The sequence below is a fragment of the Phaenicophaeus curvirostris genome, chromosome Z (assembly GCF_032191515.1).
Source record: "Phaenicophaeus curvirostris isolate KB17595 chromosome Z, BPBGC_Pcur_1.0, whole genome shotgun sequence".
NCBI lineage: Eukaryota > Metazoa > Chordata > Aves > Cuculiformes > Cuculidae > Phaenicophaeus > Phaenicophaeus curvirostris.
Genome location: NC_091431.1, coordinates 3,688,487 through 3,716,113, shown reverse-complemented (window position 1 = coordinate 3,716,113; position 27,627 = coordinate 3,688,487). Strand labels below are relative to the sequence as shown.

The 27,627-nt window shown below is 41.6% G+C and overlaps 1 protein-coding gene across 6 annotated transcripts in view; it reads right to left on the bottom strand.

Annotated features, from left to right (window-relative positions):
- The window catches only part of SEMA6A (semaphorin 6A), a 116,898-nt gene that overhangs the window by 16,170 nt on the left and 73,101 nt on the right, over window positions 1-27,627 (bottom strand). For 4 of the 6 annotated variants that reach the window (XM_069880964.1, XM_069880965.1, XM_069880968.1 and 1 more), the window contains exons 11-19: window positions 25,944-26,075; window positions 22,863-23,018; window positions 21,287-21,463; window positions 20,410-20,550; window positions 20,234-20,314; window positions 18,251-18,309; window positions 16,467-16,487; window positions 16,284-16,334; window positions 9,280-9,444 (exon numbers count right to left, since the gene is read on the bottom strand). In XM_069880964.1, coding sequence (XP_069737065.1) covers window positions 9,280-9,444; window positions 16,284-16,334; window positions 16,467-16,487; window positions 18,251-18,309; window positions 20,234-20,314; window positions 20,410-20,550; window positions 21,287-21,463; window positions 22,863-23,018; window positions 25,944-26,075 — 983 coding nt within the window. The remainder of the gene's footprint in view (window positions 1-9,279; window positions 9,445-16,283; window positions 16,335-16,466; window positions 16,488-18,250; window positions 18,310-20,233; window positions 20,315-20,409; window positions 20,551-21,286; window positions 21,464-22,862; window positions 23,019-25,943; window positions 26,076-27,627) is intronic. The other 2 variants (XM_069880969.1, XM_069880970.1) reach the window with 2 other exon arrangements.

Below are 27,627 nucleotides of genomic sequence, written 5' to 3'. Positions count from 1 at the left end.
AATATCCAGGGCTAACCGCTTTGGTAGATGTAGGGAGCTGGAACGAGCCTGGGTCTGGTCATCCAACAAGACTCACTATGACACAGCATTACAGGTATTCTTCCTGGCCAACAAAAAACTGGTGATAGCCATTTCCAAATCTTTGCTGCATTGTACAGCTGTGCTTGAAATGCCGCTTAATGCTTTCTGACCGAGTTCTCTACAAACTCTCCTAAGCTCTTCTGATGCCGGTGGAGCTGTTAAGATCTCCTTCAGCAGAGGGACTGACTTATTCTGGTCTGCTAGGGCAAGGAGAGCTGTCAGACTATCAGCTAGTGGTTAATGGGCTTATCAGCCACAGCACCAATGCTCAATGTGCACGGAGTTGTCTGTGTATTTAGTTGCCCAACTGTGACAGGTCTCTTCTGGATAGGAGGGACTGAGATTTCTCAAAAACTTGAAAACTCAAAAACTTGAAAACTCAAAAACTACAGCTTGGCCAGTGAAGCTCTTCTTTCTTCATGGATGTCAGTATGTGCATTTTTGGTATAATGGTAAGTCTGCACCATCTGCCTCAAAACTTCTCAGTAGAATACCTTTAAGACTCTTTTATGCAACATTATAATAACAACATATTTTCCCCTTCCTCGTTCTCAGCTACTGGCATGGAAAATCTTAGAACACGTGATTAAAGTCTAGCAAAAGTCACAGAAAAAGTAATCGGATACTAGAGACTACAGTGTCTCACTAAATGACTATTAAAAAAGCTCGAAGTAACACCTGCCTAAACACCTGCCTAAACTAAGGATATTCACAGTAATAACTACTTTCCAAAGGCAATGACATTTGTTATCTGTATTTAATGTTCAATAAAATTAACACAGCAAAATATAAATTATGCTCTCTGCAGGTTTTTCTTTTTTTTAATTAACTGCATGCTGTTAATCAGTAAGCACCAGCCCATCCTGACATTAAGAATCAAGCTCACCTCTTTCACAGTTTTAAAGAAAACTGGGAAAAAAATGTGAAAAGTCAGTCAGGATCCTTCCTACATACTGACAAGGATTCTGATACCATTCACTAAAAGGTTATCTGTGTAAGAAAAATGTAGGTGGTGTTTTCTACAAAGGCATGAATTAAACAATTCATAATCCACAGATCATATTAAAAGTGCTCTGAACCAGGACTGTCAAAGTTTAGGTCACTGCAGAATTTCTACAGGACATCTTACCTATTAATTAATACAATTATTTAAACTAGACACATCCTATATGAGAAAAATGAATTATTCAAACATCTTTAACGGCGTATTGACATTTTAATTGTACACTGGCACTAACGTAACACCAAAAGGTGCTTTAAGAGATTTTCTGCTCTTAAATCCCTTCAAATTTCAAAGCACTTTCACACATCTCTTACGTAAAGGGCTAGATTGCCCTCCCAATTCAGCATCTTTGTATCTCACGACTCCCTGTATCCCATATGAACACCACAAAAATAAGACGGGGTGTTACTTAACATCCTGTCCAGCACTTAATGCTTCGCTATTTCCAGACAGAGTAGTGGCCCTGCAGGGCCAGCATCCTCTACAGCAAATTCCCAGCTCTTGATAAATATGTCAGTGCTACAAGGGTCAAACAAGAGCACGAGGCAGTCTGCACTCCTCCACCAAGCTGTCCTCACCGGGTGACTGTGGATGAATGCAGCTGGGGATCTAGTCCACCACACAATAGTTCTAATGCCCTGAACCCTGAGCAGCTGCCTTGACAAATTAGACGTGGCCTCTTTTATTGAGAAAGCAGATCAAGGTCCTGGGGCAATGACAGTTTTTCCCTGTTTTAGCAAGACAAGCTTCTACGGCTCATTGCAGCAATGGAAATGGATAGCCTGACTTTAAATCTATGCAGGCAGACAGTCACAGGTCAAGGATACCTGCTGTTTCCTGCAGCCACTGTTGACATTTGATGTGCTGTGTTTTAAAATTCATCCTTCTTGTATTTGTAGGATCCAGTAATTCAGGGACAGAAAAGCTCTGTTGACAGTTTCATAACCAGGGGTTGCACATCAACAGAACCTCTTCTATTACCAATGACATCTTTTTTGGATACTAAATAGCAAAAGGCTCCTGATTCTAATCTTGGTACTCAACCTTTCCACTTCTGCTAGTTAAATCTGAAATCCGTGCCATTAGTGAAATGTAGAAACATTTTGATTTCTGAAAAATTTAAGTTAGTACCAGTGCTGAAGTACAGGCATTCCTCTAGGTGTGGCACAGGCAGCCGGTATATTGGAATATATCCCCTTCGTTACTTTGATTTCCTCATTCTTGCCTATCTTTTGCAATGAACTGTTCCTCTCCTTACGCTTTCAGAATGTACGACAGAAAATCTGTGATTAAATGAGCTGGGGCTTTTTTTACATAACGTTTGAAATGAAGACTTAGTCACAGAGAAGAAACACTAAGTCACTACCTTGTATTCTATTACAACCCCCTTGTTTGATTAAAATTGGCTTAAGGATATGGCCCTCTCTGGGGACTAGTTTCTGCCATCTTTTCTGCATGCCTTGTCTCCTCTCTGTCTCTTCACTCTTGCTCTCAGAGAAACTTACAAAAACATCACAAAAACAAGTCTGAAAGAAAGCCTGTTGTCAGGAATACCCAGCATTGTTCTTTCATCAATTTTATATACAATTCCCATTTTATTAATTAGCATCCAGTTTTCTACTGCCACTGTTTGAACTTGAGGATGCAATCTGAGATGATTAGCGGTCCCTAGCCCTGGGAGCAGACAGCTTCTACATGCAAGACAGAGCAGAGGAAGGATCACTGTCATTCCCCTGGACAAGCCTGATGTGTTCTCTTAATCCTGACTGCACAGCCCGCTGGTACATGTCACAGGACACCAGCGACTCCAGTGTGGCAAGGCCATCAATATTCTGGCATGTCTGCTAGTTATTAGCCTAGCCTGGTGACACAGGTACCTGGCCATTACAAGCTGTGCTGAGAAATTTTGTCCCATTTAACTGCTCACAATGGCTTCCTGGTATTTATCTGATACGGAGCTGGAACGGTGCCACACAGCAGGTATGCTGTGATTAGTCTCTGAGACATACAGACCCTGGACAAGTTGCTCATTAGAGCCATTCTAGACAAATACAGGACTGTTTGTTTGTATGTTTGTTTTAAAAGAATATTTTTTTTTAGTATTTCACTCAAACAGCTAGTATATGCGAAGAAAAAGTAAATATCTCCTCTAGAAACAGGGATGTTTATAGTAAGATGATGCTAATTTCCCTAAGGACATTTTAGTAAAAAAAAAAAAATCCACAAGGCTTTCTTTAGCATAGACTTATCCAACAACCTCTATTTAAATCCTGACGGGAAAAGTAAGAAAGTTTTCATCTACGTGTGGATCTATAAAAGTTTAAATGGACTGAGTCCCATGTAATCTTGTCTTGCGCAGGTGAAATCTCTTTGTGAAGCACTACAGGTCCAAGTAACCACACCTCTCACTTCACATCTCAGCAAAATGCTGTAGAATCAGAGACAGAATCAGGGCAAGTTCTCTACTCCCTTTCTCATAGCACTCTTACTATTTTAGAATGTAGGTAAATGACTTATAGTAAGGGGAGAATCCGGTCTGATTCTATCTTTATTGTTTCCTCAGCACTAGAAATTGTTAGTGAAGTGCAAAGTACTTGCACTCTACTTTTGTTTGTGCATACAGTGGTCTGAGAGATGGGAAAGAATAGCTGTGTTTGCTTAGCTTCCTCCCAGGCACACATACTTTGAGTTTATAGCTCTTCCTAAGCCTCTCCCAGGCAGAACTGACCGCGGTGCAACTCCTTCTCCAATTAGCCTAAAAGTTTTTGAGGATCAGTGAGTTCCTTCTGACAGTGCCCAGATGACGACGTGGATCAAATACAGAGTATTTGCTTCACCCTGAAAATCCCAGCCCTCTCCCACAGACCTGCAACCATCGACTCAAAAGATACGTTTTGATAAATTTCGTGCCGCTTTAAATCCTCTTCTGAATTATTACAAAATGCCAGCAAGATAAAATAAACTTTTCCCTGCTTCCTCTGATAAAAACCCACTTTAAATCTTTTAGATCCTTGCACATATAGCATATAAAACCACTTTTGTTTAAAAACATACTCAGCAAATGTATGTGCAAAACTCAGCCTTCCCATGATGAACACCAGTTGTTTAATTTATGCAAAAAAAGAGTCCAAAGCTTTGTTTTGCCACTGATTTTTTTTTTTATCTCTTGTTGCACATCTCCTTGTAAAGTATCTTGTTAAATCAGCAGGTTACAGTCTTTATCACAACTGTACCTGAAGTTTCATATAATTCTGTCTCACTGCAGCAGAATCTGCCTGAACATTCGCAGACTCTCCGGAGACAAGCATTGTCAGCACTTGGCAAATCTTTCAAGTAGTGATAATCACAGCAAATTTAGTAACACTGCCACTTGTGTACCATATGAAGTATCTTCTGGAGTCAAGGTTTTGAAATGAACAGCCCTTGGGCTCCCCAGTAGCACATCCCTCTCCAAACACAGGAGGCGACTATTGCTAATGATGTCTAATTCTGTACCAGAGGAAGGGCTGCAGTTATTAGTAAAAATAATAAAGATTCTACAGTCTATAAAATAATTGGTGCTACCAGACACCAGGCCTACAGGGGCACTCTTGACATAATACACTAGCAAGTCTTTAACTCTGCAAACTGCGTCCATCACATTCCACTTCTAATCAGCTTTTTACCATTGTTGCATGGATATCAACACAAGCCTTGTTAGGGAAAGGAGATACCACCTCATAATCTTCACTTAATGAGTTTTGAGACAACTAAGAATACAAACATCAAGCCTGCTAGCAGCAACACTACACTTTGATCATTCAGTGCCCAGCTCAGCCAGGTCCACCTAAAAGCTGCAGAGAAGAAACTGAGCAGAACCATGAAACCGTAAGCTGAATTTGCAACCAATTTATAAAACCTGTGATTAAAAGGCAGGCTCCGGGAATTTAGGGAGCGAGCGAGAAAACTGAGCAGTTGGCTGTATTTGTGCTAATGAACCCAGGACTTGAAAAGCACAAGGCATTTCTGAAAGGAGTCAGAAAAGGATAGGAGGCAGCAGAGAAGGGCAGCAGGGTAATGAGGGGCAAGGACAGCTACTCCTGAAGAAAATCACTTTTGTTTTCTTCACCAGGCCTCTCTATGAGCAGTAGTACTCTCCCCCTTGTTAGTAGGACAACTACAGAGAGACTCCGCGCTACGGCACTACAGGGGTCTAGAGGGTAAAGCCTTGGAGTGCTCCACAGGAGGAGGGAGGGAGATCAAGTACAATGGCAGCAGGGGAAAGGTTAGATGGCAAGGTTAGGGGAACTGTTTTGACAAAGGTGAGAGACACACAATTAAATTAACAGTAGAACACAGCAAGAAAAGAAACAAAACGTAAACATACTCTAGAACATGTTTTTTTTCTTTTTCTTTCTCTCTTTTTTTTTTTTTTTTCCTGGGGATGAGATGGAGAAGAGGAAAGAGGGGTGCAGTTTGCCCAATAACAGCCAATTTCTTTTTTTCATTCTGCAATAGGAAGGGCAGATTCCTTAATGACCAAAATGAAAATGCCAGTAGGATGGCAACGCATAGTTCCCACTCTATGGGTTGCACTACACATTTTCATCTTGGCAAGAGACGTGGTGTAGCTCAGAAACAACAATCCCAGAGTATATTTAGCTACTAAAGCTGTGGCACACAAATGTCACATTCCCATGAGTCAACCCTTTTAAAGAACCCCCTCTTCACGCCCCCACAGATATTCCCCAAGATGCCTGCACTGAATTAAAAGTGAAGCATATGGATGGATGTGACATCATCAAAGCACCCGTGTTACAGAAAAGAAGGCAGCAAGTGGGTTCTGTACAATTAGTACAATCAGTAAGAAGCCGTTTGTGAGCACAGGAAAAGAAAGAAAACACTGTCCAAAGGATTAGACACGACCAATGAAGAACAACACAAAGCACCTTGCAAAACAACAGAGAAAACATGAAAAAGAAAAAAAGTATTTTTTCTTCGTCAATGTGTGAAAGTAAAAGAAATCAAAAGCGAAAACAAAATCTTGATAAAAGGACAGTAAGCATAATATTTTCTGATTTAATTTTGTGTAAGAACTCTTTCCTTTGCCCTTTTAAAACAACAAATCAATAGTAATTTTGGAGCCAACCGGCTCTGACTGGGCAAGGCAAGGAGTAACAACACACAAGTAGATGGTAAAATGGTAAACAACCATGCGGTCACCTCTGCCACCATTGTTTTGATTGTGTGTAGACTGCTTCCAGCTTTGTCAATATTCATAATTAGTCACCAAAGAATGCATGATATTTAAATGACCCTGTCAAGTGCTAATAAGGCTCTTTGGTAACCATAACTCCCTAGGGAGGCAACTATTGAATGTAAGCCACCTCATCAGTCAGTGAATTGAAGCGAAAATGATTAGAATCCAACAGCTATACATTTATTAATATTTTCACTGCATGCTCTTCTGAAAGCTGCTGCTGGCATACAAGATGCTTTTAAGAGCTAGCTTTCCATCTATTAAGCATTACTCCACAAAAGACTTGTGAAGTAGGGACCCACACATAACAAATAGTGCCATTAAAATGCATACAAGTCTCCGCATTCCTCTGGGCCAGATCTTCCAGTATCGCTGGTTTCTGACACGCTACCCTGTCTGACGCCAGCAGAAGAGCTGGATCTTTTCCTTTTTAACTTCCTTCCTTCCTCATCAAATCTGCTTAATGACATCCTCTTCTCTCAGGGTGGAGGAGAGAAAGACGCCACTTACTTTCAGAAGAGGGAAAACTGGATTTTCTAAGAAATGCCCTCTCACCTCAAGCATTTTGAACACCAGGTGCTACCAGCAGACTGGACAGAAAAAGGATAAAGCCTTATTATTGCCTGTCAGCATTATCACTGATTTATCGCTGAGAGGAACCTAAGTCACATGCCATCTTTAGAAGAGCACGTAGATTTATCTACCTTCCTTCCTCTACATATGTGATAATTAGAAATCACTTTTTCTGAATTGCTCTTCCACAGGTGGAGAGCAACAGCTGAGGAATTTAAAAAAATGAGGAAAACACCTCAAACTGAACTTAAGAAGGAATTAGGAATCTGAGTGTCCATCCTCAGTCCCTTGCACCCTTAAGTTACTGTTGTTCGAGTATTGTAGCTGTCTTAAATTCTTCCTCAACCAAGGCCCAGCAGCCCACAGGGTGAAGAGGAGCTCTGTGCTTAACTCATATGTACGCCCGATCAGGTTCTAGAAACTCACTATTTTACTTCAGATTTGCAGTGATTCTCCCAGAATGTCTACTGGATCGAGCTCTGAAAAAACATTTGTTCAAATGGGCCACTTCTAAAATCCACTCGAAGGAGGAAGAGTAAATGGTCGTTTTTTCCTTTTCATAGGAAAAGCTAATGCTGGGAGGTGGGAGACAAGTTTGCATCCTTTACCAGAGGGTATTCAAATCTTCATATTCCATATCCTCCCATCAAGCCCAAAAGCCAAGGCTAATAGATTAATGTTTGCCATGCATTCTCAGGAAATTTTAGTGCATTGCCTGCCTAATTTGGCTGGGCTCCTCGGCTAGAAATCGCTTCAGGCTTTGTCTCTGCTGGGCCAGCCAGGTGACGCCCATCGCCTTCACGGCTAGGAACTGCGGATGCTCTTGGAGGTCAGTCCTGGGGGGTTCAGTGATAAATCCAGGATATCCTAGGACTATGGGAGGCACCGTGTATCTGAGGCTGTTGTGAATAACAGGCATTGAGTTCACAGTCTGGGTCCAGACCGCTGTCAGCTGTTTGTGTAGCTCTGCTGAAGACTGTTTTGCAGTGTTAAAGGGCTCATCACCCCCTGCTGTAAGTCTCCACAGCCAATACAGAGGATTCAAGATTCACTGGGTCAGATGGAGTGGAAGGAATATGATTTAGTAACCTACTAGCTTGGACAGACAACTCAAAGCAGCAGGTCTGGCATGCCAGTAGCTTCTCTAGGAACAGCTGAGGCTTTTGTCTAATGAGTTTTTCATGTAAAATGCATGAACAATAGAGAATGGAATCCACATTTAAATTAATATTTTAAGTGTTTTATATCAAGTATTCATAGCAGAAAGGACTGAAGCTCATGTGTGTTCTTGCCCCTGGTGAGTGCCCTAACCACTCAGCAAGTGAGTCTTGCTCATACCCATCCTCCTTCTGGCCCACTGATTACTTAATTAGTCCAAGCAGAATGAAACATCTTCAACAGAGAAGAGATTGAAAGAAGCAATCCAGGAACACCCTGGAGAAGAATAACAAGGACTCAGATCTCTCTAGGCAGTGGAGCTACTTAAACCTAATTCCCCTATTTACAAAGGAATCATTTTAACCTCTTTGAGACACAGATTAAATGGAGCTGGGAAAATGATGGAGGACCAAGATGGAAGGAGGGGGCACCGCCATCTTTGCATAGTAGAAAAACTGCTTCTTTAACCATATTCAAGTGGCAAATCTGGACAATTGTCTGCCTAATCCTCTGTATGTAAAGCTAAGGGGGCCTTGAGGCCAAAGGACTGGGTTATCACTTGTATTAGAACCAAGTGTGCTTCCACACAGGGTGAAAACAGCGAAATGACACCTAAATCCCAACCTTTTGGTGCTTTGAAAGCACAAAACAGAATCTCTTCCCATCAGCAGTCACCTTTGCATCTTTTAAAATACACTAATGACCTCCTCAGACCCACTCTTAAAGATATTAGTGGGATGTAAGCTCAGTGGCTAGAACTACTGTCAGTTTTACTTCAATGGTTCAACTAGAGAAGACCTTCAGTATCTCTGTCTGTTGTTAAGAGATGGAAATAATGTGAAATTAGCTGAGATCTGCTGTGCTGCCCTGGGAATACAGACAAAAAAGCAACATAAAAGTGCACCATTAAGAACAATGGCAATCCACCAGAGAACAGGGCAGGTCATGTATAAAGAGAGCTGAATCTCCAGTGTTTCCCTCCTTCCCGTACACAACAGACTCTGCAAAGGCACACACGTCTGTTTGTTTTGTGTGGTTTCCTCAGGCAGTGAATTATCTAGGACTGAGTCTGAGATTGGCTGTTTAGTTTCAGGCTTTATGATAAGCTTTTAATTATAGCACAGGAGTTTCATTATATGTTACTCCGAGCCAGCTGGAAGCAGTTACACTTTAGTCCTTCCCCTCCCTCCCTCCTCACCACAGGACGTCATTTCCAAGGCCTTACCCTTCTTGTCTTGATGATTATGGGATGAAACTGCCACATATGGATCTGTATTTTCAGATGAACCAAGCGGATCCTTCCAATCCAGCATGCGTCCCCTAGCATCATAACCCTGTCGAGCGTGAGAGTCGGAAGTGGTGGTGCTTGGGACTAGGGAACTGGAGTGTCCTGTTTATATTATAAATACAGGTAGGGAAGACAAGTGTCATTAGTCACTTACCACGCTACCTCCACACGCTCAGGAATGCACACACTGCTTTGCTTCCGTGATGGGTGAACGTTTTGTCTCAGGCTGAGCAACGTTTCAAAAGTCCTTCAATGCACATCCCCCAGGAAAGAGGGGATTGGAAACTCTCAGATCGGGGAGTTAAGAGGTGCACGCACGCCTCAGGCTGCCGCTGAGCGGGCAGTTGTGGGCTTTTACTCAACAGATCTAAATGCATGTGGAAGAGGGTGAGCACACTTCATCTGAGTCAAGCATCCTTTGGCTGGATTCGGTACAGATACCTCACCAACATTTAAGAGCTGGCCCATGCTGCCTCGTAATCGGCTTAATTAAAAAGCGTTTTAAAAACTAATTTGACACAGAACAACTTCTAATATGGTTAAAACTGAAGAGGAATGCCAGAAGAGCTACAAATCGGTGACATCAGGGCTCTGTGCCTCATGCCCCCAGGGGACTGCCTATCCCCTTGGGGTAGCATTGCCTTCCAGATGGGAACGTGCAGGGCCCACCAGCTGCTCACACCCGCTTGCACCCTTGCCATCAGTCCTGTCTGAGATGAGAGTCCAGAATGGCTCTGAGATAAGCATGAAACGGAACACCATTTCTGCTCAGAGTGACTGAGAAGACAGCGTCGTACTATGTGGATCTACCTATGAACCTGTGACTCTAGCAGCTGCTCGACGGGGCTCTTGCATGCCTTTTTTTCCATTACAGCTACCCTAGATGTCGTTACTGCTGTCCTGCATAAGGCTGATGAGCTCCTTGCCTATCAAATACACCCCAACAAACAGCACAGTCAGAGGACATGCCACGTTGGAAGCATCAGACAATTTTAACAGCAGTTTGTCTGGGGCAGAGATGTGCTTGTAGACTCTTTTGCAGCTAGATCCTCAGAAGTACCTCAGCACCTAAGATGCTTGGAGTGCCTGGAGTCTACCACACCTGAAAGATGCCTCCAAGCTGGACTCCCTGGTGCCTCAGGCTGCTTCACTGCTGTGATGGCACCAAAATGCCACCCACATCACAACATTTTAACATCTACACAGAGCACAGGTCTCAAAGTTCCCTTTTAGCATGTGCACCGAAATTAATTATTTTCAGCAGCACTCAAGGAGCTCTGGGCCTGGATAGTTTGATGTGGAGTAACTATACTTCTCTTTACCTACTTCCCTGAAAGAGCCCATCAATAGACTGGTTTTAGAAACTTGCTCAGACACAAACTAACAGAATTGGATTATTACAGACAGAATGGCAAATAATGCTTTCTCTTCAGGTAATACCAGACAGAGTGACAGAAGCCCTCTTTTCTCTTGCCTCCTTTTTAACAGCTCAGCAAATTAATTTTTCTTCCTTAAATGAGGCTTTCCTTGGTGAGGAGTGCAATCACCATGCTACAGACTCTCCCTGCTCCTTCCCTTGACGTTGTCTCAGTGCTCAGGAAAATATTTGAGACTCACTGGGGCAAAGATCAAACAACAAAAAATGCCCAAATTTAAAGCCTCACGGAGAAGGCTGGGCAGGTAAATACTGTGCTTCTGTAGTTTATTGTAAACGGTCACTGGATAAGCATAAGGCTTTCAGAAGCTGCATCTCAAAAAACCAGCTTTAAATGGCTTCTAAAGCCATTCAGCCCCGTCCTTCAGAAGCACAGAAAGCACTGATGAACCCAGGTCCCCAATTCCACTCCATCAATCAAAATTCTAAATGTTGGCCCCCAATGATTCCAAGCTTTTGGATACCCCCACGTGCTTCATTTCATCCAGCCCTTCCACCAGCTTCATGGGGTTGTGAACTGATAAAGTGGGCAAAAAAGCTGCAAGTTCTATTAAGATGCTGTTATGGTTTAAAGAAGCCTACTGAATAATTAATAATTAATAAAAATTAATAATATTAATGGTCTTAGAGAAAGAAAATGTCTGTGCTCCTCCATATATTTTGAAGGAGCCCTTTTGATTTACCGCACAGGATTATACATGGCAGCATTTTGGACTGTGCTTAGCACAGGACATGGCACAACTTATCCCCGTAACTGGTATGCTTAGCAGGGAAAACTGGTTAAATTCACAGTGTTCTCACCATGAAGCCAACTTTAAGTCACTGCACCTAATCATTAACGCAATTTAGCTCTGGTCCTCAGGCTGAAGGCTTTTACTGACAAAGGGAGTGGATTATTTTTTATTTCTCTTGATAGGAAGCATGGCTTCTCCCAGCCACCTTTCTATAACACAGCGAATTAGAGGCTGTCTTTTGTTAAAAACAGGGCTTTTAATGCTACTCAAATAGAAAAGAGAAGCTAAACATTTTCCACTTCTAAAGGTTTCTGTAAGACACAGTGTGTCTGGGACCACTGGAAACACACATGGATGATGGACTCTGATCCAAATGTGCTGCCTCCTCCATAGCAGCTCTGCAGTAGGAGGACTTCTTTCCAAAAGGAGAGGTAGAGGTCCAGCAACTGAAAACACATCCCTTCTCGAAGCAAGAATATTCTGGACTGTGAAAGCGTTCACCCCTACACCATTTTACGCTTGTCAACTCCTGTGCTCATCTTCAAGAACTAAGAGAAATAACGGGACAGAGAACAGGCCAGAAAATGGAAATTATGAGATTTCCATGTCTTCTTTTCCCTAAGGACTAAACCACAGTGCCGGCATTCACGGGGCTCAAGTCTCCAAGTTAATACCCTATTCAGCAACCACAATAATGTGTACAATATTTGGTCAGCCTACAAATACAGTGCTGCACTCAACATAAGAAAGCAATTAGTCATAGCTTGATAAGAAGGTAAAAGAGAAGACAATCTTGCCAAGTAACAATCATATTTTATGCTTGTATTTGACATGCATTTGAATGCTCATATCGCTGTCCAGACACTTGCACTTTAGGTGTGCTTAAAGGGGGAATTCTAAGGAAAAGCTGTGATTATGGTTAAAGAAAAGCAATTCTTAATACAGTAATCTAGATGAAATATACGCCTAGGGAAATACATGCCTAAGGGACACATTTCTGAAAGAAAAAAAAGAAAAAAGATTTCCTGAACCATATGCTGTAAATACACAGAGAGCTTCTTCATAATGGAAAGCTAAGGCTTTGTGAAGATATTAATGTGTACCAGATGGTGGTTAGGTAGAGAAGTGTTTCACACAAACACAAGAAATCAGTCTACTCACTCTGTTACTAATGTGTTAGTCTACTACACACGGAGAAACAACCTTCCACACCTCATAGAGATGAACTTTCTTCCACTCAATTTTGAGGAAGCAGGGCAGGAGCAGCTTAGAGCTTAATAGCCTGTCCTGCTTGTATCGGAGCTGGATGCTGCACACACTTACTACTGGGCAGTGGCTGCTCCATAAGCAGCATCACTGCATCCTGTAAGTGCCTGAACAGCTGGTCCCGCTGTGTGAATTTCACCTCTGAGCACAGCGGCACCACAAATGTATGAGCTAGTTAAGTTTCTCTCATAAACAGAGAACAGAGTGAAGTGGCAGGCAACCCAGTCCTGGCCCTCTCACACACTGCCATTATTAAACCTTTATAACGTGCCATACGTATACGTAGTGGGCCCTTTTATTCCATTACACCATTCTTACCACTCCGACTGTGTAAACAGACCTCTCTGCAATTTAAAGACACTTTAGCATATCTGAGATGTGGCCAGTACTTCTGTGTTAATACTGGTTAATACCTAAACACCTAAAAATAACAATTCTACCTTTGTTTTAAAACAAACCACCTGAAAAACTGCAGACACAGTGCTTTTCAAACGTTTTTGTTTAAGGTAAACACGCAAAAATCAAAATAGACACACTTTAAAAAAAAAATCTGGTCGAGGTGCTTCCGTTATTTGCAAAAACTTTTCATTTGGAGTGCCGTAATCAACGGGAGAGTAAAAGCACTCAGTGTCTACAGGCACAGATAATGATTCAGAAGGGCTGCACTTCTGTGACTATAACTCATTCTGAAGTGCACTTGTAAAATATAAGGAGGTTTTTTTCAGGTTTAAAACAAAGACAGGGATTCAATACGTGTTTGATAGTTGCTCTAATATGCACAAGTCATTAAGATCTCAGAGGTTAAGAAGTCTGCACACTATCCTATTAGCAGCTATAGCAACCTAATTAGACAATTAGAGGGAAAGGCTAAATCAATACTACAGAGGGAGAAAGGACTATGACTAGGGGGTAAAATAAGGGCCCAATTCACTAAGAATTGATGTTTCCAAAAGTAATTGAAGCTGCTTACAATTTTGCAGAGGAATCTCACCTAATCCCCTTGTTTAAATATGTGGCTCTTGCATAATTTCTCTATAACATTCTGCAGGCAGACCTTCAGCCTGCTATCCTGTCCTCAGGAGTCAAAAGGGATGCACTTGAACCTGTGTGGACTTTGCATTTCACTTGTTTGCAATGGATCATGTGAGACTGCCCCAGAAAATGGAACCCACCTGCCAAATTAAGGAGTATCATCAAGGTTAAGGATTTGGTTCTCCTTTCATTCATGGTGCTATAGATTGCCAGTAAGTCTGTTGAACTGAGCTGATTTATAGTGCAGTAAATCATGGGAATCAGGCCTCACGACTTCTTTTGCAATTCGAGTTTCAGATGCCATTGGATATGTTTAGCCCACTGGATCCAAAAACACCCTAAGCATTCACTTGGTTGGTATTCTGGTATATCCTAGCATTCTGAGGTTTAATCTATCACGAAATACCATTTACTTATGAATTTAACAGTACTCAATAAAATCAACATGCGCCACTGATGAAATTTTCTTTTTCTCAAGAAAAAAATGATTTAGAGCAGTCACTATAGCTAGCAAACATGGGCATGTTTACTGAGAATAGTTTACTACCTCATGCTGGATAATTTACACTCCTCATGTGGAAGATCAACAGAGGTGACTAGCACATTTCCTTTAACATTTTGCAATGTTAGGTGAAGACAAGGACTGCCTTCAATAATATCAGAATGGGTATTTAAACTAAACCCATAAAAGGGAGAGCTGACTTGCCTAGACACCACATTATCAGGATGTACCTGAAGAGGGTCAATGAAATAATCTGATTCATGAAGTCTGTCCTGACTGACATGTCTGGACAGTAGAATGTACTCCCTTTTGTTACTTGTACTCCCTGGGACGGCTGTTTTTTTCACTCTGCTGTTCACTTGAATCACTTTCTGCTTTCTTGGTCAGATTAAAATATCAGCTTTTGCTAAAGTCCCTACTAATATGTAGCTGACAAGATCCAGAACCACAGCCCCACTGCTATAACTGTGCAGCCTACAAAATCTAGAACATTTCTGGCACATCAGCACTAAGCCCAAGGGTGTTTTCTTTATCTTTACATCCAGTAGTATGGATTTTATTATTACTTTTCTTTAAGTACTGCTCTGTGCATTGGAAATACAGCAATTTTCAAATGAAAGAAAGTACAAGCTGTATATGCAGATGAAAACATGAGTCTTCCGCACATTAAGAATTCTCAGCTTGTCTTTCATTTTGTATATTCTCTTCACTAGTTTTTTTTTTTATCATGCTTTCAAACAAGTTTCACCTGCATATTTTCCATTTCCTGATGATAAACAACACAGGGAATTTGCTTTTATTTTTACAAATGCTGGACAGCATTACTGTGCCTCCAGGTACTCATACTCTGCAATACTAAGCTGCCATTGGTTCTGTTTTTTACCTACATATTTTGCAAGAGTGAGATAAAAGTATCAATTAAATGTTCATTGTAACTGCACAGTAACCTACTTCTTGCTACATTCAGCCAAACAGATGGTGAATTTGCCTAGCGCTGGTGAAGTTCTAGTCTTGTACAACCTGAAAGCAACTTCACAAGCAAGCTCCCATCACACATGGAAATTTGCCACTGACTTCACTGAGAGCAATACCACACATCCTCTTAGCTTGTGAGTACTTGTCTTTGGTCAGGATGTCTATAAAAGAAACTGCTGCAATATAAGTCTAATTTTTAATTTTACGTGATTATTTATTCTGCAGTAATTCCTCATGAAGACATTTACTCTGCACTCCAAGTACCAGCATAATCCATTCCAAATATAAAGAACAAAGTAGTGGAAAGCACTGTGAGCACAGATTAACAGATGCCTCATGGGAAACTGCTACTCTAGGCTTGCAGAAATGCTCCTCTTCAGCTCAGATCATTTAATTTGCTATGCAAATCCCTGCGGTTTTTTTTACAGACCAGGCCCCATTCAAGCATTATGATACTGCAAGCATGGACAACATAAATCACTCATCCTATTAAAGGTTCTGAGGCAGAATCCAGTCTCAACTCACATGGTAACAGGTTAATTTTCCTTATGAGATATCTTCCTGTAACCCAGGGACAGTTCTGCTCCCTCCTCTAAGGCATCTCTGACTGGCTGCTATAGCAGTCATGGCACCAGCATGGACATCCCATGAGTGTGTTGTGAGCAGCTATCTTGTTTTTCCTGGCAAACAGATAAGATGCATCACTGTACCCAAGTGTTCCTTTGTGTGTGTGTTCAGATGAAGCACGCTTTTAATCATGTCTGCTGGGATGCCGTTAAAATAGGCCACATTAATTCAATGGAGACAGTTTTCAGGGAGAACTAGAAAAGAGGGATTGAAAATCAAGAGGTATGACTTAATCCTAGTTGTGATTAGTGAATCAGGCCCTCAAAACCAAGACAAAACAAGTGAAAAAGAGTAACAGCTATTTGAGTACAGGAACTACTAGCTAACACAAGGATCCAGGGAAGATTTTTAAAAACACCCATAAACTGACCATACACTGTGTTGTATGACATTTCATGATCAGGTGAAGCAGTTGAAATGTCTATGAACAAAATAAATTGGGAAGAGACATGAAATAAAACAAAAGCATGAAAATACTTAGAAGTTCACTAAGAAGTGATTCCTCCAAGATGGATTTGCTGTCAGTAAATAATGAAACTAAGAACTTCCTTACCATTCAGGGCTACGAAGGAATCTGAAAGACAAATAACAGGGGAAAAAAAATCATTATTTCTCTCTCTTTTATTCTTTTTAGTAGTTTGCTGCTAGCAACCTTCTATGCTTCAGCTTATATTTATGTGATTAGTACCCTAAGGACCCAGGCAAAACTAATATTCAGAAATACCTGAGAACAATGTCTGGTTTTGAAAGTGTTCATGACCAGCTCTAAGGCATATGAAGTGGGAAGGCCAGCGTCATCCCTGCTATGGGTTTCTTTGCAAGATCAAGTCCTAATCTAGTGCAAGACACCACAAGTGATGCAGCCAGCAATGGGAGTTCAATGAGGACAAAACTCACATGACCCAAAATCACATGAAGTAATAAGATCAGATGGGTTAGCAGGGAGTGAGATCTACCCCTGTGCAGTGTCAAGGATCAATGCATCATTCAGGGCTAAAGATGGATTTAAGCATGGTATGGGCTTTGTGGCTCTCTGCACAGGAGTAGATCTCTCTTGGTGAGAACAATGTGCTGTTTCTGAATAATTTCCTACCCTTCTTTTATATTTAACTGATGTAAGGTACACTCCACTCCTGTCTAACCCATTTGTCCAAGGAGAGCAGAACTGGCTGAAAAGGGCAAAGTTGCACCAGCTGGGAACTGACCTGATTGTGGTGCTAACCCATTTTACAGGGACCACAGGAGGGACTATGTGTACACCTCCTTTAAAAAACTTATAGACAGCCTACATAACCCTATCTGTAGGTGCAGCTGAGATGGAGGGCATGGAGAGGCTGAATTCCTTGTATTCCCTCAAGCACAGCGATCACAGTAGTAAATGGCTCTTGAACAAGGATGCACAAGGCAGAAGGCTCTGGCTTTCTCCAGAGCAGCTGTCCTGCATTGTATCCCACAGCACAATCTAGCCCTCTGTTATTTTGCTCTGTATTCCAAAAATAATGACCCTGTCACCGCACATTACCTCCTCAGCTTCAGCAGTTTTGTTACATCTACAAGCACCAATGTAAATGACACCAAAAATTCTTGATTTCATAAGGTTTATACTAAATATTTGGGACTCAGAATTAAACCACCCTTGGCAAGAACACTTGGAATGAGAGCCATCCTGGACACAGATGTTGATATTCCTGTTGGTATTTCTTTGCATGCAGTTGTACCCTGTGCACTTTTAAGCACCTCAGCACAAAACTTAACTTAAATGTTTAAAGACCGTGTTTAAGCTTCCAGCTCACACTGTCAGTACCTAACGTTCACCATTAAGATTTCTTAGGCAGGATCAGTAGTGCCTGACCCTTAATACCATTATGTTGTCTGGCCTGTGTGTAAAATCCATTAAGATTCACAGACTAAGGAGCTCCTACTTCTTGATCTGGATCCAAAGCTGAAGATATATTTCACTGTCTCCCTGTCCTGCATGAGAATGTAGCTCAAGTCACAGACCATACCAAGAAATCAAGCCACTTTTGTACATTTCCATAAACAACCTGACCACCATGGCTAATAAAGACAATGAACACTCAATTCATTACACAATTACTATAATCAATATCCTCTCAAACTAGGGTTTTGAAGTTTGGTGTTTGTATAAATCACACCCACTGGGATATTTTCTTTAGATACATTTAAACAATTGCTGCTTTTCTGAACCTGCATCATTAGCGGCAGTTGCCGTCCCTGTTGTGGCTCACAAAGGAATGCCCGACAGGTAATGGTGATTTGAGGCATTCAGGAGGATGCTGTGACACATGGTAAATAGAGGGTAAAAGCTTTGCTTACTTTGGCAGTCACCCAGGCCGTCTGTATTGCCATGTTCTATGTCCTGTTCAAATGCCAGTCTAAATAATAGAAAGGAAGAAAACAGTATGAATAACAACAGTCACAGGCACTAGCAGAAAGAAATTATCGCATGTGCAACTGAAACAAAACCCTGCTGGGGAACTGGCAGTTTCTTTGGAACTTCCACAACAAGGCTGAAAAATTGCAACACAGACATTTCAGTTATTCATCACTGCTTAATTATTTCTTGGCTTCTGATAATGCTTTGTCTTCTTATTATTACTTTTTTAAAGTCCACTGCATGTCTCATTGTCATGGGAGGGAAACAGATCCCTACTTTTTAAACTGTCAACTCTATAATATCAGAAGCAATTATGATCCTACCTTAGTTTGTTCACTTAGTAGACACTTTGATGTAAGAAGGAAAATAACCCATTGGGTAGATACCGTGCTGAGGGAAGACAACCTACATTTCAGCAGTGATTCAGGTACTACTCTGGATGAGGCTGCAAGGCACAAGGTCTAGTCCACGGAAAGCATCCCACTGAACTCAAGGGGCTATACTGAAAAACGCTCACAGGCTTTTCCAGCTGACACTCCTATTTTACGCTCATAACCTCTGCCTGTGATTCTGGTTAACTAATGAAGCTGCTCTTCCAAATTTCAGTACAGTCAAAGGTGAATGACAAGGGCCTTGGAAAACCTCCAACATAAACCTTTGTCTGCATTAGTTAGGATTCTGCCCTTGAGGCTTAATTACCCTTGCAGGCACCTCATTCCCAACTCCATGCTCTTAAAACTCCTGCTCAACTTTCACCTAACAGGGGTCCTAACATCTCCGCCTCCTGCTGGATAGCTTAGACGTTCACCAGACATCTTCACAGCTGATCTGGACCCCTCCCTAAGTGCGGTGTGCTGGACAGAGAGCGACCTGCCTTGCTCATCTCTGGACTGCACCATCAGAAGCTGCACCACCTCTGTCTTAATGGATCTATTTATAAACATGGGAGCTGCTATTAAGAGTGAGATATGGAAATCCCCTACAACTTTCCACGGAAGTGCAAAAAGACTCAATAACTTTGGGAATGATGATACAGACGCAGGTGCGTTTTAACTTTATTCTACCAAATATCCCATCAGGAACAGTCCATGCTTTTGCAGTAAAGCATATACAGACACACACACCTATGGCATCCTCAGTAGCCAAAAAATTTTGACTTGAAATAGCAAATTAAGAACAAGACAGAAGCACATGATGGTAATTCATCCATTATATACTGAGGACCTGTACAGAAGCAAGGTTAAAAGAGGCCAGCTGTAGGTCTGCTGAGGTTGTGTGATGTTTGCACTACACTTCTGCTGCTACCTCTAGGAAGTACAGCTCTACCTCAGCACAGGTGAGCATGACATGGCCAAGAAATAAGACCTCTGAAGTGGGTCTGCTCACTTCAAGGAGGCTTCGGTAACCACACTTAAACAAATCTTCACATATTTACATTATTATAAAATAATTAAATTCTACTGTTAAGCAAGGAGAGATCCAGCACTTCTCCGAATCTGCTTTAAACTTTCACTGTGTTCTGTGATTCCTCTTAGTAATGAACAGTAAATTAGAAGGACTGGTTATGTCTTCAGTGGACAAATTGCTTCAGTAATTTAATTTGGATTCTATTGCCTCTTTAATCAGTGTAGCTGGTCCAGACATCCCCATCCAGTTCCCTCCTTTCAACAACACGTGGACCTTAGTACAGCTCTTTCATTTTCTTCTTTCTCCTCTTTCAGCAGTTACAAATAAGCTAAGAGTTCACATAAAAAAAAAAAAAATCCTGAGGCATTTCAGAAGTGAATGCAAATAAGGTAGAAACAAACACTTCCCACAATTTTTCCTTCCCTAAGAGCCCCATGTTTCAAACAGCTCTGCCCAAGACTGCCTGGCACCACTGCCAGAGCCTCACGGCCCATCCAGCCAGAGCCCTTACTTACTTGGAGCCAAGGACCAGCTGTGTGCACGCCCCATTCTCCTTCACCCATCCACAATACGGGTCTCTGGATGCTATGCAGGCCCTTGGGAAAGAAGAGCACAAGATGGCATTGATGAGTGCTCCCTCCTTCCCCACGCCTGGTGCGTGTGCTTCTGACAGCCACCACAAAACACGTACTTTTTACATTTGCCATGACGCTCGCAACGTCCCAGGGGAACCTTGATGACACAGGTGGAGAAGGCGACATACAGGGCGCTGCTGGGCTTGTCAAGCTGCATGCCCACAATTCGCTTGTCTTCCACACCATCATAGCTGCACCTGGTTAAAAAAAAAGTGAGATAATCTTATAAATGAGTTCTGCTGGGAAAGCAGATGAAAACTTAATAATTCCTCAAGATGAAAAAAAAAAAACCAAACCCAAATAAACCCCAAAATAGTCACAAAAAAAACCCTGAGAAAGGAAGAATTGAACAAGTCAAGGAAAAATAACACACAATAGCCACTAAAAACATCAATAAACATATAAGTGAGTATTAAAAATGCATGGGACAGGGGAATCGAGAAAATGGAGAGAGATGGCACACAGACAAGCTTTCTGAGGGTCCTTCATTTTCTATGTTTATTCTTCTCCAGTACTCAAAGTAGCTGAAATTTCTGTATTATTATGGCCCACTTCAAAGCCCCCTTAGGCATATTTGAGGAAAGCTGAAATGCGGGAAATATCCCTTGGAGAGCAGCTTGCTGGTTGTTGAGTTATTTGGAGAGGAATCAGGTTTTTTATAGGATTAGAAAATTAATCTTCCTTTGCAGAACTTCACTTTTAATTATCCATCAGCTGCTGCATAGGATGGGCTATTTTCTACACATACTGGATAAAAAAATATCTTATTGCAATGTAGAGACTGATAAGCAGACATCCCCTCCCCAAACAATTTAAAATTACTCAAAAAACTTGGCTTCTCTAATGACTTCCTTTTCTATGGAACAACCTACTCTCTGGGAAATCACAAGTTCAAAGTCACCCGTACATGAGTACAAAGAATCAGATACACACTTTTCAGGATTGTAAACGCTCATCTCCTCCAGGAAAAGGCTATCATTTAGGAAACCACTGTTTCCTGTCCGTGCCAAGAACTTCAGGATGATTCCTTTCTCTGATCCCAAGAAAACCACGGTGTAGTTCTGATAGGGCCCAGCAGAAGAGTCCACAGCAATTTTGGTCAGGCGGTATCTAGAATAACAACACAACATTTCACATCACTTGGGATTAGATTGCATTTATTTTACCCCTTTTTCAACTTCAGACAACTGTGTGGTAGCCTTCTAGCAACCATATAACATATTTAAGCACTTTTCCTAGCTGAATAACCCTATAAGTCAACACAGACAGTACTAGTTTGGCTCCTCAAATGGTGGGGAATTCTCACATTTGTCTGCACATCCATACGTCCAACAGCTAGTAGAAGTGTTTGCAGAAAGCTGAAGGGGTGCTAAGAGTCCAAGGCCGTTTAGGAATTATCCTTCCAATCAAAAGCAAAGTACTAGCCTGGTGACTTGTTCAGGCAGAGAAAGAAAATCAGCACAGTGAAATTTTTTATTAATTTCAAGCTCTGTCACATCAAAAGCAGCAATAATGAAAATTGATCTACATTCAACTCTTTTTGGCAGGAAGAGCGTGTGAGTGCAACAGCGAGACAGTAAACACCATTTTACCTCACTAAAAATAATCACACAACTGCCACTAAGCAAGCTCAGTGCTGAGATGATAGTGAATCTTGGGATGACATAATTTAATGAAGACAAGTACTAGTGATTTGGTTAGAGTTACGTGGTATCGGCAACCAAAGGAAAGTGCTCTGCAGAGCTTGCTGCTCTAGTCTTTGGTAGGAAGTACATAATCTGACATAAAAACCCGACAGAAGGTACATTACTAAAACTAAGCACTGCTCAGCAGAAAACTCTACCCTTGTAAGGAGGAAGAGAGGAAAATACGGCAAAAATTAGTCGGACTATTCTGTTGACAGCTGGAGGGTAGATAAACAGTATAGTGACCACAGCAGAGAGTGGGAACATATTTTGATAGGATGGGGATGGTGTATTTGAGGCTTGCTGATATATGAGTCTTTGTTCAAATCTCTTCATCATTATTTTTCTCTTGTTGCCATAGAAAGGATACAGATTATGTGATTACTTCTGCCCATATACTTCTGTAAACATTGAAACATACCAGTACATATCCCGACAGACATCTTCATATCCTGTGAACATATCCTGGCAGACACGTTTGTATCCTGTGTACACATCCCTGGGCTGTCTGCTGATCCTTGCCCAGTTTTCTATAGAGCTTGCTCAGACACTGACCCATAAACCCACAGGCAGATCAACCTCCCCTGCACGGCTTTTTCTCCAAGATCCTGTTTTGGCACAGTGTGGTTGGAAAGGACTAAGTTTTTCTCTAATCCTGAAAACTGCTCAAGGAGTTCTGTGGCACCTGATCAGCGCTGCCATCAATCCTGGATTCACGTCCACCACATCAAGGAAGTTTATAGAGTTTGAAAGTGTTCTAAGCAAGACTATTAGCACAACTTGATAGCTACGATAAGGACAAGAGCCCACTCAGAGGTACGTACCTGACCATCGTTCTCAGGAACCAGGGTCGATTGACAATGGAAGGAACAGCTTCGTCCATCAGTGGGTGTGTTTTGATGAAGTTCAGAGTATCATCAGGGAACTCGTTAGAGGTTACGTATTTTTCTAATGATGTAGAGCCAGCACAGCAACCAGGCCTAAATAAAACAAGAGGGTAAAGCTAGAACACTTATTTGATGCCTAAATTAGTTGCACTGATTAGTGCAAATCTCCTATTGTAATGAGGCCCTCAGTGAATGGAGGACTGAGAAGTCTGATGGAGTTGTTCAGCCCCTCAGGGAAAGCCTAAAATCCCATTCTACCCCCCACTCAAAAGGACTTAACATTTCACCTAAGAACACAATGACAGGATTTCTTCAGCAGGAGTGTGACGCAGTTTGCAGTTCATCCCATCTCAGGGAATCTCATCACTGCATGCGAGCGTTTGGCCAGATGCTGCTCACTGGACACAGCTGCTTTCTGATCTGCAACTTGCCTAGGTTGACTGCTCTTTCCTGAAGTAAAAGCAGTCCCTAACATACAGAATTAAGTCCTTTTTTTTTACAATGTTTGAAAGAGCGCTGCTTTCAGTCCTGTCTGGTAGAAGGTGGACTATTGGAGAAGACAACTCAACAAGCACCCATGTAAACCTTGGTTTTACCTTTCTTTCAATTTGGATGAGACTATTTAATTATCCTAGCACATTGATGACTTCCACTGAAATGTCATCTAATCATTCTTCAACAACTTACATGCAAATCTGTTCACCTTGTGCTAAAATCTACCCTGGTCCCTCAAAGGTGACTCAACACTCCTGCCCGGTCAGCTCATCTGTACAGAGGAAGCAGCAAAATGCTTTGCCTGCTACTGTGTTTTGTGGGTTATTTTCTCCCACAAAAGGTCCATTTGATCCTATTTCTATTATGAGGCTTCAAGACTCTGATCCACCATGAGATGGGAAGATGAAAGATGGACCACCCAGTCATAAACATGCTGCGATCCAGTCTTCATCTGCTCTGACATAGGCAAAGCCACTGATCTCAATGGGGTAATGCCAATTTGAACAAAATATAATGCTGGTCCTATCATACCTATCGCTAAGATTTAGATATTCAAACCTTCTGTAACTAAATGTTATATTGGTAGGTAACACAGGACTAGCTGGGTCAGTGAGTCTGGTCCCACACAACTGCACAATGAAGACTACATGCAGAGAATGTGTGCTCTGCCTCTTTGTATCCAAAATATTTCGTCTGTCTTGTAACTGCATACCAAATTAGCAATAGAAGGAAAGAAGGAGAAACCAAAGGCATCACCAGTCTAGGTGATGCAAGTCTAGGTCTTTGCAAGGGCACTCATTCATGAGGTGACATTCCCAGAGAACTCTAGGGATCAGCCTTCTGGCACCACAGAGCCTAGGGTTCTCTATATCTAATCTGGAGGGCTATTTCCTCCTAAATCCTAATCACATGATTGGATTAATCCTGTTTTAATCTCAAAACTGGTTTAATCAAGTAAATATAAGACCAAGTAAACCCTGATTTACACCTCAGCCAGAAAGGGAAGTGAGGCCCCTGAATGGCTCTGATATGTTTCCGAGAAATGATAGGATCAATAGGAGCGCTAATGTTTCTGCACCATACTGAGATATCCAAATAAAAATGACCTTATTTCAAAGGCAACTTATGCTTCTCACGCACTGCAACATGAGTTAGAGCTAATGATTATTTCTATCAAGCAGATTGATGGCCAAATGTTACATGAAACAGTGTTCACCAATTCAGATCATGTTATTTCCTACTGACTTAGAATGAGCAGTATTGTCTTCATCATAACTGTTAGCCTGCTATTGGCTCATCTCACAAGCTCACAACGCAATTTCCTCTTCTTCCTTCCTACTGGAAGAGAAGATTTGTCTGTACTCTATCTGAGTAAGTTCCAAACAAACAAACTTGGAGCCCTTGTGCAGCCTTGCACTGCCAAGTGCAAGGCCATCCCATTAAGTTGTTGAATCACTGCAAAAAAAATGAAAGGAAAATGCAGCAACAGTGCTAGCCTTACTAAGGCTCACACTGAAAACAGACACAAAATTTACCACATTTTCCAGTCCTTTCCAGGCTCTACTCTGGAGCGACAACCTCAGAGTAAAGACAGCATGGGAATACTATGCTTGGCAGCTCTAAAACATGATGGGCCAACTTTGAATTTAGGTTGCCACCACAGAGCTTCAGAAGTTATGCAAGATATCACAGGCAATGCAAAATATACATTAAAGTGGTAGAGCTTGACTGAGTTCAGTGAATTTGCTTTATCTACATTCATATCATGCTCTTTGAACAAAACGTCACTGGTCTAAATAAGTTAACAAGTGGCTGTCAACAGCAACGTGTATGAAACAGGCGCTTTTAGGAAATTGGAAGAGTGTAATAGAGGAGAGACATGCAAAGAGGAAAGAAGAGGAAACAGGGAAAACAACTCATAGAAGGAATAAGGTAAAGTGAATCTCCATTTTGATGGAATGCTGTTTTTTTCTTGCAAAGATGCATCCTCTGTGGCACATAAATTGCATGTTAACTGCAGAGCAGCAAACCACAGAAACGTTGCAGGCTTTGTAATGAGATATATCCATTATTGAACCGATTTGCAACAGGTGCGTAACTCACACCATTCTTAACTACTAGATTATTCCAACCAAGAAGATGTGACGCTGGCCTGATTTACGTTACACAAAACTTGTTTAAGTGGAAAAATCCTTACCCCCATCCCTTAACCAGAGGCACTCTGCGAACCAACTGAGTGGAGCTGCCTAGCTCCACTCAGTTGGTATGCAATAAGATGCCAGGGGTGTGCAGACCCTTGACCTTCCCTCAAGCCTCTGGTGTTTGGGTAGTTTGGATTAAACACATATGGAGTCCTTTGATATTATTATATGGTATTGCAGTCCACAAATACAATTGAAATGCTGCTTTACTGTTACAACATGTATGTCAATTTGTATCTGCACCTTACAAGCATGTTCAAATTATCAGAAACCTTTGTGCTGCAGGCAGGAACAAAGCAGTATCACTGTACATGAAACATACCTGGGCTTGGGCACTCGTTCATCAGGGACTGGTGTCCAAGTAGAATCTGGAGACTTCTGTTCTTTGAATCTCCCAGTAAATACATTGGCAATGTCAAGCATGTCATAGGCACAGACTGCAGAGCCAGGGATGCTGCAAAATGACATTTCCCAGAAATTGTTACTCATTCTGCAGTTATGCATAAAATCCTGAGTCAAAAACATGCTGTATAGAAGTCTCCCTGTCCTAGGCTTCTCAATTCTGAACTGTAACCTCTTGAATATTGACAGGAAAAGACAGTCCCATGGAAAAGCCTTAAATATACCAATCATCAGAGAGCTCCTGCCAGCACAATTTATTTCAAAGCCTCTATAGAAAGAAGTAATTGCAATAATCGCAAAGAGAGCAAAGAATCTGGGAAACTCCTTGTACCACTGGCGAAGCACGAGGAGTAATAGCCAGACTCATTCAGAGCCCATTATTTGTAAATTTAAGTTCTGGTAAGTTACAACATCTCTTGATTTTAATTCTCACAGTCCTTGTCGTGCCTCAGAAATACACTGCAGACAGTTCAGATGTTGGTGCTCATCAAACTGGGAGCATGCTGCAACATGCCATTGGTCCGGCTTTTGCATGTTATGGCTCCATCCTCCCACAGCCTGATCTCCACCAATTTCTCCCAATGGAAAGGATTTAGCTGTGCTCAGAAATTTGCTTAACTCAATGAGGTATGAAGAGCTTATAAAAGCAAATTCCATTTTATTTTTAGATCATAAAGTTGTAAATATCAGCTTTTTGATTATTTGCATGCAAGCACGCAGCAGCATTGTCTAAACGTAATTATATCTTTACCTACATACTTTCTGAAAGGATTAGGGGTTTCCCATGGTCTGTCAGTTGGAAGCATGAATTATTCAGTTATCCACCTTTAATTTTTGTACCCATGAACTATTGTATTTGCGTCTGACTGTCACTGCTTGATTTTATCAGGTAAATAGCATAAACCCAGCTGGCTGAGGCTTTCAATTCTGCTTTTAGCTAGTAGGCTATTATACACTAAAATAAAAATGTAGGAACTATCACACTGTTACAGACAATAAAACTAAACACATGAAGGTGTATCGATTGATAGGAAAATAACTGTTTGAATATTAAAAGGTTTCAAAAGGCTTGTTACTGAAGGAAGCAACAAGCAGGGAGATAGTATGAGTCTAACTTTGATCTCCACATATCGTGTTTTATACGGAAGGAAACTTCAAAGCTCTACATTAATGTGATACTACACAGCAAGAGTTTTACATTTTCACAGCCACAAGTAGGTCAATGTAAGAGTTGGTCAAAGGCATGTTTGGCCACACACAAGACCTCACCCTGAAAGACTCCTCAAGAACCACTCCAGCTCGAAGATTCTGCACTTTGCTGAATCAAGCCCTAAAGGAAAAACAGCCTTAAAGGAAAAACAGCCCTAAAATCTCAAGGTGTACTACAGAGCACTAAAAGCACTGAGAACTGTGCTCAACACACAACTCTGCAGCGATGGGGGGACTGCTGTGGTGAGAAGACTGCAACAGCTCTTACTCTTAGGGACGGCAGTCTGTGGCTCCACAGTGTGATAAAGCCATACAGATAGAGTATTGTGGGTCACAGCCAAGGCATCTCCCAACCACTGCTCTACAACTCATCAGCTCCTACCCTACGTGACCTC